Source organism: Orbicella franksi, chromosome 11 (genome assembly GCF_964199315.1).
Source record: "Orbicella franksi chromosome 11, jaOrbFran1.1, whole genome shotgun sequence".
Taxonomy (NCBI): Eukaryota; Metazoa; Cnidaria; class Anthozoa; order Scleractinia; family Merulinidae; genus Orbicella; species Orbicella franksi.
The window spans coordinates 5,904,898-5,922,500 of record NC_138155.1 but is presented as its reverse complement, the minus strand read 5'-3'; the positions used below and the strand labels follow the sequence as shown (position 1 = coordinate 5,922,500).

Sequence of the window (17,603 nt, the reverse complement as noted above, 5' to 3'; positions counted from 1 at the left end):
AAAGTTTTCTTGTTATGGAAAGGCGCAATGACAAGCCTGCCCGAGATTAGTTACAGGTTGATTAATGGTTCTTAATTTCCTTGTTTAGAATATCTGCAGATCAGCTACACTGTCAGGAGGAGCGGAAATTTATGGTCGATCTGGATATGACTTCCTTTTTGCTGGTAGGAATGGATTGTATTTAAATACTGTGACAGGAAGCGTTTGATCAGACAGTAATTGGATGACTCTTAGATTCTCTCCCACTTTTTCGGTACACCTGGCACATTTGATTTATTTGAAATTTGGACAGAAATACTATGTAATCCCTTCTTACTGTAATTCAAGATTTCTGCCTTTAGATTCAAACTTTTAGAACATTATGTAAAAAATCATGATTGTAGTTCTCCTTAGCATAGCAGATGACAAAATTTCTCTAGCCTGATACAAAATTTGCCAATCTTGCTTGGTCTAGTCAATTTATTATTGTTATTATAAATTATTATTGTTATAATTACTTTTAGATATTAATTACTGTGGCCATATTAGATGCAAGGAAGCCTTGCATAGATATTAATAATTTTACGATCATTCCATTTATTATTTACAGGTGGAGAGAGTATCCCTGATAACCCACTTGACGATCTTAATGGAGTGAATAGTACAGGTCCTTTGTACTCAAGGTGAATTTTTAAGGGTTTTGTGCCTGGAAATGCAGTGGTAGGCATGTGATAGTTCTAATATTATGATGCCAGATTGATTGGTAGGGCTGCAACTCCTCGCGATACGATACATATCTCAATATGTAGTGCCACGATACGATACACGATCTGGTACATTATTATATACACCTGACAGGTGATGTAATCTTATTCTTACTTATTGCTTTGTAATCATTATTTCCATTTATAACAAACCATGAATGGACGAACCATGTGTTTTGTCTGTGGATGCACAAGACTGTGTCAGCTGACAACTAATTGGAACTTTGCATGCTTTTGTGTGGCCACCATCTAGAAAGATATGTGACCAGAGGCACACAAAGCAGTACAAAGCAAAGATGGAACTTTTTTTCTCTTTCCTGGGTGCCTTTGTTTAATAAATACAGTAGCTCTGAAAGGGCTTGGGCTTGAGTAAGGAGTCATTGTAAAGACAGTTATTTCTGAATGCTGAATTTTTTATTCATGAAGAATCACAATATCATAATATCACAATATCACAGTATCTTGTTGTAGTATCGATATTCGTATTGTGACAAAAAATATTATGATTCACCGGTGCATTGGTGTACTGTTACAGCACTATTGATTGGAAGAGAAGGTAAAGACAATTAGTCATATGGTGGTGATTGCATTTCTAAGGTTGATAACTGTGTTGGACTTGTCAGGCCTGTCCACCATAGCTCAAATTCTAGTATCAACCAGTTAAATGAGTTAAACATTCCAGAATTGTACTTAGTATGACTGGTAAATTTCTCTAGATTGATAAAACTCAACCGTCCTCAATGCCGAGGTGGTAGCACAGGACATGACTGCCTTATGCATGTACCAGTTGCCGCGACAATTGGAGATGATGATGATGACTCGTAGCAAATGAATGTAATTTCATTTTTTTTGTAGTGGAGATTATGACTTATTTGACCGCATCAGAGGGCAGGACATCCGCTTGCTCAAGACACTCAGAGTCAAGTATATTTGTGACTTAATGGTCGAGAAAAAGAAAGTGAAGTTTGGCATGAGGTGAGCATCATCATGAAGGCCTTTGATGATGGACGTCCTATGAGTACAGCCCGGGGGTGGGTGGGACAACCATGGATGTGAAAAGGTCGGGGATTCTCATTGTAAAATTTGAATTAAGGGTTCCCCTAAAGGGGATCAACTTGGGTATATCTTAAGCTTTATTTGACCCCTATATTAGTATTAAAATATCACCTTTTTTTTTTTCGAGTGCAACCCTGAAAGGTATCTTGACAGCAAAATAGGGGTGTTTTGTCCTGCGGACATCCTTTTCACCCGTAAGCAAGATGATGAGCATATGGGAGCCCCCCCTGCCCCAGTGGGGGATATAGTATATAGTGCTGGTCAACAGGGATATCTGTCATACTTTGACAATCTGAAATGTCTTTTTTTGGTACCACTTAGATGTAATAACAAGATGTTCGAGTTTCATATTTTGAAACCACCTATAGGGGTAACAGTGATTTTGAGATAAAGACATTTTTCTGTGCTGGGCTTCCTTTTCCTTGTTCTTTTTGACAACTACATCCATTTCATTTTTACGCTCAAGAGTTCCCTTATATATTAAGTAGATATCCTTTTCAGATGTCTCCTCTGATCCACTTACCTCTTCCAGATGCCAGGGCTGTCATAGAGTTTTGAGTTACTTGACTTCCAATTTATTCTTTGATAAGAAGTTAATGAACTACAATGGTATTTTTTTAGAGTGACATCATCAGAGAAGGTGGACAAGATTCAGCGCTACTCAGACTTTTGTTTATGCTCTGTTCCCTATCCAGGTATTTACATAAAATATGTGTTATTTGTTTCAGTTGTCAGTTATATGGCATTGAGCATATTGACTTAGTTACCTAGGCCGCTTTATATTTTTGTATTTTTAGCACATTTTATGCTTTTTATAGATATTTGTTTTAGCTTGTTAGCTTCTTTTTATGTGTAAAGTGCTTTTGAATATTTGATAGTATTAGCGCTATATAAATGTATAATTATGGTTATTAATTATTAATTATTATTGACCGGGGGAGGCTTAGCATTAGATAGAGGTTACGTTAATTATCCACTAAGCGAAGTTCTTGCACTATGCGTAAGATTTTTCTTACGATCCTATCCAAAATCATTTAGTAGTAATTTCATTGGCTTGATGTGCATTGAAAATCTCATGGTTTGTGTAAAAACTAATGTTGATTTACACACACTAAAATTTTGAGCCTATTTTGGGTACAGTGATAAATGAAATTTTACAAAATAGCCCAAAGAAAATGTGCAAGTTGATTGGTTAAAAATTATGTTTTGGTGTATAGCACTTAAGCTGTTGATGTAATGATGAGAGAATTTACATTTTAATGATCAAAGTAAACAAGTTGTTTTCTTTGTAGAAAACATGCTCTCGGTGTTGCTATTAATTCATAGACTCATAAAAGTTTGGGAGAACTTGAAAAAGCTGTGGAAACACTCACCCTTTGGCTCGTGTTCCCTCAGCATTTCTCATTCTCCCAAACATGCACTTGTGTTTCTATTTAACAATTAGATTATGAGCTCGAGATTTCTATTGCGTGATAGTTGACGAGGACGCAACCTGAGTCAACTATCTCCCATAGAAATCGAGAGCAAATAATCTATTGTAATTGTTTTAGTATAAATCTGCTAGTCGTTCAAAACTTTATTGAACTCTTCTTCACAGACACTTTAAAAACACAAGGAAGTGGCCGCCAGTTTGTTAACAAGCACTCACTCCTATGCTACTCACTAGCTACAACAGAATAGATAGCCAATCAGAGAATGCCTTTTGTGAACTTGATAGAAACATGGTACATGTTTCTATGTCTGAAATAAGTACTAGATTCATAAACAATAAATTAATAATTTGATAAAGCTGGAGTTTGGACTGCAAATGTGATAAGACAAGTGAGAGGATATTTCTAACTATTTCTAACCTTATTTTATCTCCAATAATAGGTTGTGAATTTTTTAGAGATTTTAAGGACAATGAATACAATGCACATGGCTTACACTTTAATTGGCAACAGGTAAAAAAAATCTCACATATTTTGTAAACTGGTTTGCATTCATTAAATTTTATCTGTTCATTGTTTCTAACCCTAATAAATATGCAATAATTTAATTGTCTTTTTTCTCCTTTTGTAGGACTACGTTGACACAAAATTCAGTGTCCCTGATTTATTATTGAATCACAAGGGTATAGAATGGAACAACTATCAGGTCAGAATTCAGTAAAAATATTTACAAGATATCATGTGACCTGAAGCTCTGGTTTTTAGGGCAAGGGAGAGGACCCGAGGACTTCCTACACATGTATAAAGCCATTCCTTCCTTGCCCTGACAAGCAGGTTTGCAGCCACAGGTGACAGTTTAATGCAATGACTTATATAGAGGTTCTTCCAAAACTAACTCTATTGTGTCTGCACAAACATGAGGGGGTCACTTATTCTGAACTCTCCTCTTTCAAAATAGACCAACTGAATCTTGACATGTGTACTTAACATAGTGCTCATGATTATGGCATATGGTATGTTAGGTATGCTCACCACATTTGTGACTTTCAGTAACAAATTTTCTCACCCACCACTGGTAGCCATGTCAAGCTGATCGTGGCCGCCTGACCTTTGTTGCAAAATCAAAGCTAAATACCAATAGCGTTACCCTTAAGACTGAAAAAATTGTGAGGCTTGTATGTTACACTGGCGTTGTATAAAAGCTCAAAATCTTTGGATGGGTGGGTGGGCAGCAAAGTCAGCAATTGCATAGGCAACAAAAACAACTGCTTGCTCCAGGGGTCTCATGACCTATACCCAGGTCCCAGCAGTGTGTGAAAAAACATTTTTCATTTACTCAGCCAGTGAAAGATTACTTTTATTCTTGACTTGTACATGTATTATCTTAAGTCACTATATTTTCTCAGTGTTACTTTTTTCCTTTAGTCATGGGACCTTGTGACGTTAACTCAAAACTACCTGCATCTTCTGATTAGCTGTGTTAAAGATGGTAAGTAGCTCATGGGTGTCACAGCTGCGTCACAGTATATTACCAAGAATTCTAGGCATGCAATGCATGTGCACAATGGGTGCAACGCCTTCAGAGTGTTACGTACAGCTAGCTTATCACTTCAGCATTGTAGGCATGCAATGCAGACAGAGGGCACAATGTGTGCAAAGCACAGTGAAGCTCTGTAGCCTTTGCACTCTCTGCATGTCTATATAGTTCAGATGGAGGAATAGGTCCTGACAAAGTCCTACCTTCAATCCTTGACTAAACCTTTGGGCAATGTTAGCATGCTGTGTTCTTAAAAGTTGCATGTTGTAAGTGCAACGGTAAACTTTTATCAAACTTATACAGTTGAACCTCCAGTTGTGACCACCTCTCGTAAGTGACCACCTTTCCTCTGCAACTAGTTTTCTAAAATACCAAATTTTTCAAGTCAAATCACTATACATTTGGAACTTCTTTTAAGCGACCTCCTCTTGTAAGCAACCGCAATCACTTTTAGAGTTTGAAATGTTCGTTAATTTGTTTTTAACCTCCTGTAAGGGATCACTTGACAGATATGGAGCAGAAATTGGATAATAAGGTGTTGTTCCATTCAACTTATTAAGTAGTTTATCAGAAGTGACCCATTGGTAAGGAGCAAGCGCTCTCACCAATGCACCATCCCTGCTCCCAAAAATTCAATGGTTGTAATAAGTGATGTGATGAACTTCCTTGAGAGTCTTTCATTCTTTGCTCCCTTAATTTAGGTGAAGGTGGATTGTTGATTCACTGCATATCTGGATGGGACAGAACTCCTTTATTTATTTCACTCCTCAGAATGTCTCTATGGGCGGTAAGACCCTTTGAACTAAATTATTGTTAGTTTCTTAATGTGTCTACAATGTAGACATGAAAAAGTACCTTCAGATTTACATGTAATTGAATAGAGTGATAAATTTGCTCTGTCATTTATGTTTACTAGGATGGCCGTATTCACCAGTCACTGAGTCCTGCAGAGCTACTTTTTCTTACCATTGCTTATGATTGGTTTCTATTTGGGTAAGACAGTCAGTAAATATCTCTTATTAACCAAGCACGAGGGCCATACTGAGAGAATATTGACTGCAGGTCTTGACAGAACAGAGATGAGCGATGACTGATTTTCTCCCAGTACCTTCCCAAACACGCTTGGTTAATAAGAAATTTATTACACTGCTGGAAATGTTTTGAAAAAATGCCAGTCCGATGTTTTTCCAGTCTGTGATTTTCAAAAACAATCACGGACTGGAAAAACAATAATTTACTCAACTTCAAGTGCGCAATAGCTGATTAGGTGTACACTCACCTAGTACTGTATGTAAAACAAAGTTCTGTTTTTTTGGTTGTGAGTTGTGACTTGTCCATTTTAAAAAGTTTGTGTACTAACATCTTGCTGATTTTGTCAACAAGCAGTAACTGTTTTTAATTGCGCTGTCGTCAACTTACTGTTCGATTACAGTATTCTTACTATTCTGTTAGTGTTGCAGATAGTGATACATGCTCATTTATCAATTTAACTGTATCTTTTCTGTTTGTCCAAGGCATGGTCTTCCAGAAAGACTCCAGCGTGGCGAGGAGGTATGGTTTGTAGTAGATTAGTATGCCCTTAATGTTCAGATACTTAGGTATAGTGAAGCTTGTTATGCAAGTGTTTTCACAGGATGCAGTAGACTACTTTCTTACTCTTTCTAGATTTTAGGGACTGTTTTTGCTCTGCCTTTAGTCTCAGTTGTAGATGTAGTGAGTGCATCTTGAATATTGTTGTTTGACTACATTTTGCATGCTTTTGATCTTGACTAACTATTTTGTAAGTTACGTAAAATTTTTATTCATAAGCGCATTGAGCACTGCTAAATGCACTCAAAAGATGGTGATGTTGTTATTGTTATGTCTCTGGATCTAAGGTGTCACACATGCAATTGGTATTCAGATTTAATTATGTTGCTGGCTCTGTATTCATATCGATCCCCTGACATTAGAGACTAAAGGTTAGGTAATGATTAAAAATAAGGCTTGGTACATGTACAGGAAGACTCCAATCAGAAGTTCTCTGCTATCTTCTCAAACTGGTCTTTCATTATAACATAAGGACACATTTAAAAACCATTTTCCTTGAAACAACTGTACAGCCAGCTACATGAATAGTCACTAAACATAATTTTTTTGCTCTTCCAGGTTTTCTTCTTCTGTTTCAATTTCTTGAAAAATATAGCATCAGATGACTTTTCTGTGAATTCAACACCTAGGAGGTACTGTGTATTTTTGTGGTTGTCTGAAGATACACTGTTATGTCTGGTTAATAGTTAAAGTTGAATTTAACAATAAGATAAGAGCTCAAGTCTTACCATTTAGGTCAGCAGCATTTTGATATGCGCATGCACCAGCATTCTACGTCTTCCTGGACCAAAGGGTGATGTGGCAGTTTGTGTTTAGTGAGCATTTTATTGATCTTTAGTGATTCTTTTAGCCTGGGCGCTCTTCTTATAGGCTCTCAGCCATGGAAGCAGGCTCCATCTAGGAGATGACTGTGAAAAGTGAAAGCTCCTGGATGTCTCAGGCACCCAACAACTGCTCTACAAGGCAGTTGTTAACTATTTCCAGAAAAAAAATATAGTAAACTTGAAGGAGTAGTTATAAAGATGTAGTCAAGATTCCAGAATCACATCATGATTATACATTCAGTTTTACAGTGTCCTTTGTGTATGCCAAGATTTTTTCTTCTTCGTGTTTTTCAGAACCAGTGACAAGCGTAGTGATTCTATTGGCCAGTTTGATCCTGGTACAGTTCTGTTAGGTTAGTTGTGCTTGCTTGGATATTGTTCAGACTTTTATAGCAGATACAATGTTTGTTTACGTAAGGTATATCATAAAGGAGAGACAGTTTGATCCTGGTACAGTTCTGTCAGGTTAGTTGGTAGCCCTTACTTGGATATTGTTCAGACTTTTATAGCAGATACAACGTTTTTTAACGTAAGGTATATCAAAAAGGAGAGACAGAGTTTCATCACGTTTCCAAGCACGAAGAAGAGAGTTTAAAATACAATGTGGAACGGAATATTTTAATTTTTGACGAGCTTGGAAGGGTGTGGATATGTCACGGAACAGTCTCTGGACGACTGTTTGATATTATATTCTCAGTCAAAACTAAAACTAAAGAGAAAACGGCAAAATGTAAGTGTAAAATCTATACTAATTTAAAACCATTCTCCAAACAACGTTATGACAGTGATTTATGTTGTTTTCGCTTGTTGTGTTATTAAATCTGAAATCTGACATCTACATATTGTGTGACTTTGCTTCTTACTATCTTAAGGTGGTACTGTGATGAAAATCGCATCTCTCCTATCGCAGCCATTTTAAAACATAAACAAGTAGCCTGTGTGAGAAGAAAACTGCTGTTTACTATATTCAAATATCTCTTTTCGTTCCAGAGATATTCAAGTTTTTAAAATATGCAAATTAGCCCAGTGATGACGTCATACACTCAACAAAATATTGATCAAATATGATGAAAAACAATATCTCAGCCAATTTGTATCAGAAATGTTTGATTCTTTGCAGTAGGATTCTACTAAATATGCTCCACAATATGAGCTTAACAATTTGGTTACCATGGCAACATACTGGGTTCCAGACCTCCTCAATATTAAAGGCATTTCTGGCCACCTTTGGCGTTCCATTTTGATATTTGCAAATGGTGCCTCATATGCTTGATCCAGCAAGCAAATAAATATGTTAGCTCAAGTTTGTGGCCTCGTTTAATGTTTTGCGAGCTGAAAATCACGAACATATTAAAATCAAGTGGGTGGGGACTGGAAAAGAGTGAGTTGCCATGGGAACAGAATTTTTTATAGCCGAAGGTGTGTTTCCTGTAGAACTATTAACCTGCCAAGTTTCAATGGTCTGCGCTGCAAATTGACCAAGATAGCTCTGTTTATATATTTGATATAAAATTGGGTTGAGCGTATGACGTCATCAGTCACCTCATTTGCATATTTTCCACATTTTTCAAACTTAAATATCTCTGGAACTAATGCAGATATTTGCAAACGGTAAACAGCGTTTTTATTCTTTTATGGAATTCTATGTGATACACCTAAAAAATCAAGGGGGAAAAATTTGATTTGTTTACTTATTTATTTGTTTATTTATTTCCTTATCTTGTATTTATTTATATTTGTTTATATTAACAGAGGACCGTTTGTTGCGGGGCAGTAACTCGAGCCTGAGCAGCTGCAGTAGCGTAACATGTGAACAGCGAACAAGTTTTTTCATTGGTCAGGAGATTGCAGAAGATTCTGAGATGGTTCCATCATCATCATTTACCAGGTAGGACATGTCTGGTCAGTGACCTAGCCTTTGGATGGCAGCGAGGCTAGAGTTGACCTTGTTTTGATACATACCTCACTGCTTTTTTTGTATAAAACAAGTTGTTCTGATGCTAACTAGGTGCATTTACATGACAAAAGCAGTGAGGTCTGTATCAAAACAAGGTCAACTCTAGCCTCGCTGCCATCCAAAGGCCAGGTCACTGACTAGACGACTGTAAAATAGTCTATTGAACTCCGCTATTGCAAAACGAAAATTAGTTCGAAATAGTGGGAGTTCGAAATAACAGCGAATTCGAAATAACCGAGTTGTTCAAAGGGAAACTGTGTGGATCCGTGTTATTCCTATGTGTTACTTTCCTACATCAGCTATGTTTTGATGTACCACCCCAAAGGCTTTGACTTTTTAGCTCTTTTGCTCAGAAAATGTGTCTGAGATTTTGCCATTTTGGTCTGAAATTGGTTAACTATGGATGTTAGGGAAACCAAGAATTAGTATATTTTAAATACCTACTTATCATTCGCTTGATCTTAAATCATGAAAAGAAAAAAAGGAAAGTAACCGAAAAATGCAATTCTATGCAATGAAGCCCGATTTAATACCTTAGATAGCTGGGCCAAGTCCAAGTCTAAGTCTGAAACTTCAAGGGAGTGGAAAATAGCGTCATGATTTGGAGACCTTCAATCAGGGACAAAATATGTATTGAGATGATTTTTTGCAAATTGTACATTTTCCAACCAAGATCCGTACTTTCCTTGATAAAAGAAACACCTCTTTCGTCAATAGCCACCACCAACCCCTCCCCCCTCCAATCAATGTTGAAACGGGCTTTGGCGATGCTGTCACATGGTCACAACATTGGCATTACACTTGAAGGGAGAAAGTTTGTTTTCGGGTAGTATCTCAACTAAAAAAAAAAACATTACGGAGTACCCGCAAGGAGTGTCATAAGTTTACAGGACACTGTAGCATTGTATTATAATTATTGTTTTCTCAGTTTCCCTGGTTTTAATGGTGCACACGCGGCCTATCATTCTCCACCTCGTTCTCATGCTGATCATGAAGGTCGTCACCAGTCCACCAGTCCGCTTCCAGTTCCTCGTCGGTCAAGAAAGAATTCCAATCCGTGTGATCAAGTACGTGAATTTATTTGTTCGCTTGCTCACTTGTTTGGCCGTTTGTCCGTTTGTTTACTTGCTCGCTTACTCGTCCGTTCGTTCGGTCGTTCGGTCGTTCCTTAGTTTAATGACGATTTGTACGTTGAAGTTTCATAAAGGAATCGTTTGTAGTCATGGAAAATATTTCCTCTCTCTTTCAGAAATCATCTTCTTCATCCGTATGTGGAAGGTAAAACCGAATTCAATAAATAAATATTATATTTATCCTAAAGAGAGGTTTTAGAATGACTTGGCACGTATGTTTACACGTACAACTTTCCTACATAACTTTTCTTCTCTTACAAGTGCACAAGTTCTGTTGCAGTGGTAAAAGTTTCCCGTTTTGTCTCGCTCTCACAAGTTTATACGCGCGTCATTTTCGTTTCTTTTTTGATTCGTACACGATAACTTGTTTTGCTTGCACACTCAAATTTTTGCGTTTGACAACTTCTTTCCTTGCTTATTAGATTTATTTCCAGTTTTCTCGCCTTTGAAAAGCGCTCAAATGGTCGCGTAACTCTCGTTATATCGTGAAAAAGGCTAAGACCCGAACTGTGTGTGGTATTTTTTCAGTTGGCAGCTGATATCTGGTACAGGAAGTCCAAATGGAACTACCTCTGTGCGGGATTCGCCGATATCCGCACTAGGTCATGGTAGCAGTACAACAAGCTTGTGAGTTACTTGTTCTTAGTTTCTGTTATTTTATTCCACGTAAGTTTGAAAGTCGTTGAGGTTCGCGAACTGTCTTTTGGTGTTCAAGTGACTGTTGTTCAACCAAACTCCACCTGAATACATCAGGCCAATCAGAACAAAAACAAAGAATACGAGCCAATCAGAGCTTGATAATATTTTGCAACCAGCGCTAAGCGCGGGAAAACGCGTTTGAGCCAAGTCACGAGTGGTTTTGGGTTTGTTTCTGATTGGTTGAATTTGTTTCTGGTTGTTCTGATTGGTCAGAGCACGATGCATGTGATTTTGAGCCAATTACAGAGCAGCAAGGGAAACACCTATACTGATCTTCGACATTCAGTCGAAAATTGCTCAAAAAGGCCGAGCAACAGCAGTTTTAATACTTAAAGTGCCACTGAAACGAAATTTTCGTATGTGAGATTTTTGCTTAGTAATAAAGTTTCAACCTTACTTGGAAACACTGCAGACTTTTTTTTTCGCATACGGTAAGCGAAAACTGCTTTTTCAGCCGTTCGAAGTTGGCTGGTTAAGCCCAAAATCGGCGGCCATCTTGGTGCGGCCAAAACAGCGTAGTGACGTCACTGGTTGTATTACTCTCATGCAGCGCTGAAAATTTAGAGTGATAATGGGAGAAGAGAATACTGTTCGAAGCCCCCCCCAAAAAAACATCTTAAGGACATCTCAGAGCTGTAAAGCAGATAATAACAGTAGCCTTAGACATAAAGAGGTAGAGAGTCGATCCTGGGGCTTTTCAGTCTATTTGATTGGATATTTGCAGGATATTTTATGTAAGCAAGCAAACGAGTGGCAGTTCTTAGATCGCAAAATGATCGGGACTCTTGGTGAAATGGCCAGCACTCAATTAAATAATATCTACACTCATAAAGTAAAAAAGACATGAAAACAAGAGAAAGCGGCTTTTGAAAATATTATCCGGAGTGCTGCTGCACGAATCGCAGCAACAACGCTTCGAGTTTCGAGTCGCTTCGCTCCAAGGAAACCGGACGCTTTGTGAGTTTCACCGTGGACGAGATTGTGCCACAGTGACCTTTAGTCCAGTTGTATCTGCTACATCCTACAAGTTATCACAATAGCAACAATTTAAGAAACCCTCTTCTTTTATATGAGAGAGCGAATTTAAACTATAAAGGTAAACTAAGCTGCCATGACCCTACAGGTATGTTTTCAGGAAACGAGAGAAAGCGTGACAATGTCGGCGCCGAAGGTCATATATGCAAATTAGTTCAAATTCTGTTTAATGAACCTTCGAAAGGAGTGTAAACTAGTGACGTTTTAACGAATTGCTTTGAACTTGGATACTATTAAATGAAGATCATAGACATAAGTATGTGCTAAAGAACTCACAGTAATCCATCGGCCGTGAAATATTGCAATATAGTGCAAAAGAGAAGCGAAATTCCCGCTTTGTTTGCACTGATACGTATGCGGCGATAAAGCAAACCCCGCTGCGGATCACAATTTTCAAAGATACATTTTGTCTACCAAAAGAACTCTCACTTATTAGTATCATAAAAAGATGCCCTCTGTTGGCAAAGAAGTACTGGATTCAAAGATTGTGGACCGTTAATAACTTCGTGATTGTGCGGATGGCTGATGCGCTTACGGCTTTTAATGCTGTAAAGTTGCCGAGGATATATTCGAACCTTGTTAACAGACCTTAGATAAACGTGAGAATCCAAATTTCAGAACCAGGCTGAAAACAGGCGACGAAATATCGTGTTTAGGCTTCAGGATTTGATATAAAAGTTGCCACACTCGTCTTCGAAATCTCCAATCGAGTACTCAAGATGTTCGAAAAGTATACTGAGCTGTTCTAATCTGTAGCATTTATTTTGGTGAATCTACACTCTTTGGCGCCCTCCAACGTTTATGATGTGTATTTCCTGTCAAGGCTGGACAGAAATTACAAGGTAGAAAACCAGTAGGTATCGACCATATGAAGAATAAACTTGAATAAATCAAGTGAAAACAAGAGAGAATCTATAGCGCTTCTTGCGTGAATACAACCAGTGACGTCACAAGGTCCTTAAACTCGGTTCCAGAGCCCGGACACAGTTTTGCTCCCAAAAGTCGATTTCAGCAGCTAAAAAAAGCACTTTCCGTTAGGATTTGACAGAAATAAAATTTACCATTATTTTAAGCACGTTTGAAACTATAAATTGGGCTAATAAAAGAGAGTACGAAAATTTCGTTTCAGTGGCACTTAAGAACTTTTTTCCCGTGAAGTGTACTTTTAAAAGGCTTTTCATTTCGTTGCTTCTCGACAGGGCCGAAAGTGTAGACGAATCCTCCGATCGACAGCTGCGTTTAGGAGCTGTCCGTAGCTTGTTTCTTCAACTATATTTCAAAGCTGTCGGCTGCACGAACAAGTTCGAAACTGGTAGTTCTTTCTCTAGCATTTTTGATCAAGTCACGGAGAAAATACGTGAAGGGTGGGGCACGGTGGTTTAGACCAATGTCCCCTTAACTGTTTAAATAAGTCATATCCTAGATACTTTTTACCTGTGTTTTAAACGAGTCCTGGTGCTCAAACTTTCGTATGGAAATAAGTTATGATTTTGTTCGTAAGACGAGAAAAGTGCAAGAAAAACTCGTTTTAATATGTAAGGTTGTGCACCAAGACTCATTTTGAAACAGAGGTAAGCGAAACTCGGAAATGGCCAATTCAACATATAATATCAGTCTTAGTACTTTAAATGGAATACCGCATTGACTCGGTTGAGACCCCTGTGTTCAATAAGCACCCCTGTTCTAATAACGTCTAACAGAACTAGCGCCCTTTTCTCTAATATACCGTACAATTGCCATAACAGGTTGAAAAATTACACCCCGAGCTGAAAAGACTTAATAGATTAAAATCTTCCGATTTATTTTAGTCCTTATTGCAGACATTGTTTCTCATCCTATATTTAGGTAATCTCAGACATTTTTGTTGTTCACTTGCATTGTGTTCAGTTTTGTCAATTTTGGAAAGTTGTGAGGTACAGAATGATGTTTCTTACATGATTCTAAATTGTTTCAGGCACAAAATGCCTTGGAAATATAAGCCAAGCCATTTTTGAAAGCAAACCTGCTAAAAGTTAACTCAGCAAGAATCTTTTTTTGAACAAAGTCAGCCCAGGGCTTGTTATGGCAATTTTACGCTTAAAAACTCTAGTTCTGTTCCACAGTATTGAAAAATTGAAATTTTTGTTGACTTGAGTTTTCGTTTGGCCCAGGGTCAAAACATCACTTAAGTCCAAAAAACGAGCATACAAAGTAACCTGCTCACTAATGGTTTAAAGTAGAATTAAACTGAGAAATTAATTTATAATTTTCTTATGAACTCTATATTTCTTTCGCGCGATGGTTGATTCGGGCTGCGCCCTTGTCAACAAGAGCGAATAATCCAATTGTTTTAGTCTAAATCTACTAGTCGTTCAAAACTTTATCTAAATCTTCTTCACGGACACTTCGAAAACGCACGGAAGCGGTCGCCATTTTGTTAACAGGCGCACACTGCTAGGCTACTCACTATCTAATAACAATTAGATTATTCGCTCTCGATTTCTACGGCGTGATACGCCCTCGTCAACTATTACGCATAGAAATCGAGAGGGAATAATCAAATTGTTTTAGTATAAATCTACTAGTCGTTCAAAACTTTATCTACATCCTCTTCACAGACACTTCGAAAACGCCAAGAGGCGGTCGTCATTTTGCTAACAAGGGCACACTGCTAGGCTACTCCCTATCTGTCACAGAATAGATAGTGAGTAGCTTAGCCCATCAGAGAACGGCATTCTTAATAGAACGCTGGTAGATTTATACTAAAACAGAATACATGGTGAGAAGCGTAGCTAATAAGAGCACGGCATTCGAGATAGAACGCTAGTAGATTATTCTAAGAGCAAATAGACTTACGGCCTTACATTCAAACCAAATGAAGCGTTCTCCTCAAGATTACATTAATGAATTGATTATTTGAAAATTGAACGCGCTAGTCGTTTAACAACTAGCGGGTTCAATATTCAAATAATCAATTCATTAATGTAATCGTGAGGGGTACGCTTCACTTGGTTTGATTGTAATAGCCTCCAGAGTCATAGGTCAGTAACTAAACTAAGTGGGCAACAAGAGAGGTTGAAGGGTTAGAAGGTAATCCCTCCCAAGTTGAGTTTAGATCAATCCAGGTGTCGAAAATCCCAGAAGGGTCTAGAAATACTTAATCCTGTGATCCAAGCCGCGTGACACGCATCCTCATCTTCCTCGAAAACTTCCACGCAACGCGCATGGTGACGTTATCTGCGAAAGAACCGGGTACCATGTCTAAAAATAACTTGATAGGCGAGATGAACTTCCTCACCCTTCATCCTCTCCTGCAGTCAACTGTTAGTTCTCGAAATAATTTCTCCACACACGGGAAGCCAAATTTATCGATAGCTAAATTTTTATTCTGGATCTTTAGAACTAGCTTTCCCTGCCCATGTCAAATCTCTCGTTGCATTTCCTACGTGAAGGAGAACTTTAAAAAGTTTGACGATTTAAGACAAAGTAATTTTGAAACTAGTAAAATAGTCTTATTTGTAAATTGAGACTGGGGTCTCCAATTCTTTTTGAGAGCAAAACTAAATGGAACATTCAGGTTTCCAGGATCTCTAAATGTAATTTCAAGTTTATTCAAAGAAATTTATGCAAGTTAATTTATTGACGAAGGTACGTTTTACACTTAGAACGTTGAAATATTATTTTGAAGTTTTTTTACATCTAAAAGCAAAGAAGCTATGATTTCTTAATATTTGTTCAAAAATATTCCGCTTCCGCAATTGTTACGAAAGAGTTATTTTTGTGCACGATATTCGTACGAAAATGTCGACTGAAAAAGAATGAGAGTCAATTTTTTGATAATTGTGGAGGGCCTCGTGGCTACCTGGGGCTTCAAACAATCAAGTATTCTATGAAGCCATCACCTTTTACGCCTTATAGCTTTTCCATGAAAGTCGGAAGTCCGTCGCACAGTCGGCAGCTCGTCGCTAAGTCGAAGTCGGTTGTGAACGAACTCGGAAGTCCCTTGTGAAGTCGAAAGACTGTCAGCGTGAGCGACGATCGCCACGGAAAGGACGATTTATTTGAAGAGAGTCGGAGTTTTACGGTACTTTTCATTGGACCAAAACTTCAGAACTTTCATAACGAGACCAGGACAAATGGCGCGGACATATCCTGGGAAACTTTCCGGAAAATACGAGAATTGCCTGATTTTTGATTTGTGAACCACATTTTATACCGAAGTAACTGACCGAAAATTAGCGAAATTCCGGGAACAAAATCAAATGAAACGGAACTTCCCTGTAAGGGGTTTTAGTGCTTTGGTACACCTCGCGAGGTTGCAGAGCTTTCAGGAATTCCAGAAAATTCTTTTTCGAAAATTCAAATCGGAATTTTTGGTCAAATGGAAAAGCGGTCGTTATATCAGTTTAGTTAGATTTCCTTGAAAAAGTTACTTTGATTTCTGAAAAACGCGGCTAATTCTATTCAACGCAACTGGCGTCTGTCTGTTTCGTTCGAGACAAATCAACCCTTCTTTCTGCGCGGCTTGTCTCGCGAAGAGGAATGTGTGACCAACCTGACGAAATGTCTGCGAATACATACCTGACCAAACTTTTTAAGGTAGCGCGTGAAAACCAGTAAACAATTATCACAATGTACAAGGTAAAGGTACAAGTTAAATAGTGGGAATACCTCTCTCTTACTTAACAATTTATTCAGAATCTGATTTGTTGTGTCACTTGCTAGAGAGTTGTTTCGGATAGTTTCGGTGCCTACTCTCAACACAAAGTTAAGGCGATGGCCTCGCTTTTTGTGTTGTTTCTGCTGATGAGGTTTATCGATTACGTATGTAGTGTGACTAGAACTGAAACTTGGGACGAAAATACCCATAAAGACGGTTATCGCTAATACAGGTCTAAAAGCCAATTGAGTTTCAAGTTCCTCTTGTATTTAGTTTTTTCAAGGCCAATGTTTTGTGGAGTTTGGCATTGGTGAAACTCAGTTTGAGAGATCAAAAATGTAATCAGAAAACTTCACTGAAATTTATGAACAAATCAAAATTCACGCTTACTATCAACTTGTTCGTCGACATAGCACAACAGTTTCTTTAGAAAGTAAAAGCCTTGCGGTATTAGCTTAATCGTCTTTGAGTGGGGGTCGGAAAATATATCACTGATTAATCATGCAATTAACTTTGTGTTATTTTATCACTAAGCGTATTTACTGCTTGAGATATAAATTACTTGACCTACTAGACATCAAAGTTATCGTTTTATGTGGTACCTCGTTGAGCATCTCGCATCACCTTTACCTTAATTCTGATGGAGAAGAATAATTTTGTTACATTCAGTGAAACTCGTGTCAAATGAATAAAACTTACGGAAATAAGACTGAAGAAATTGAGTTGTTTTTATATTAAGAACTGGAACTCTTCAGGAATTTCAGTCAAGGGAATATACAATAGTCGAGAAAGGAAAAAAAAAATTAACAACAACAACAACAACAATAACAATAATGATAATGATAATGATAATAATAGTATGAAGGGACTAGTTCCCAAGAAACAAAAATTCGAGGTTGTTTCCTTGGAATCTTCACGGCTAATATAACAATGTAACTAGGAATGGTGGATGAACTAGCA

At 37.8% G+C, this 17,603-nt stretch overlaps 1 protein-coding gene across 1 annotated transcript in view; it reads left to right on the top strand.

Annotated features, from left to right (window-relative positions):
- Positions 1-17,361, top strand: part of LOC145502375 (phosphatidylinositol-3,5-bisphosphate 3-phosphatase MTMR14-like) — a 19,277-nt gene extending 1,916 nt beyond the window's left edge. Inside the window, exons 5-21 of the mRNA XM_081481693.1 lie at positions 89-164; positions 590-662; positions 1,599-1,718; positions 2,421-2,494; positions 3,672-3,742; positions 3,861-3,935; positions 4,655-4,718; positions 5,468-5,553; positions 5,683-5,759; positions 6,281-6,317; positions 6,915-6,988; positions 7,475-7,533; positions 8,933-9,068; positions 10,066-10,204; positions 10,387-10,415; positions 10,799-10,897; positions 13,204-17,361. Coding sequence (XP_081337819.1) covers positions 89-164; positions 590-662; positions 1,599-1,718; positions 2,421-2,494; positions 3,672-3,742; positions 3,861-3,935; positions 4,655-4,718; positions 5,468-5,553; positions 5,683-5,759; positions 6,281-6,317; positions 6,915-6,988; positions 7,475-7,533; positions 8,933-9,068; positions 10,066-10,204; positions 10,387-10,415; positions 10,799-10,897; positions 13,204-13,387 — 1,473 coding nt within the window. The 3' untranslated portion in view covers positions 13,388-17,361. The remainder of the gene's footprint in view (positions 1-88; positions 165-589; positions 663-1,598; positions 1,719-2,420; positions 2,495-3,671; positions 3,743-3,860; positions 3,936-4,654; positions 4,719-5,467; positions 5,554-5,682; positions 5,760-6,280; positions 6,318-6,914; positions 6,989-7,474; positions 7,534-8,932; positions 9,069-10,065; positions 10,205-10,386; positions 10,416-10,798; positions 10,898-13,203) is intronic.
- The last annotated feature ends 242 nt before the right edge of the window (positions 17,362-17,603 follow it).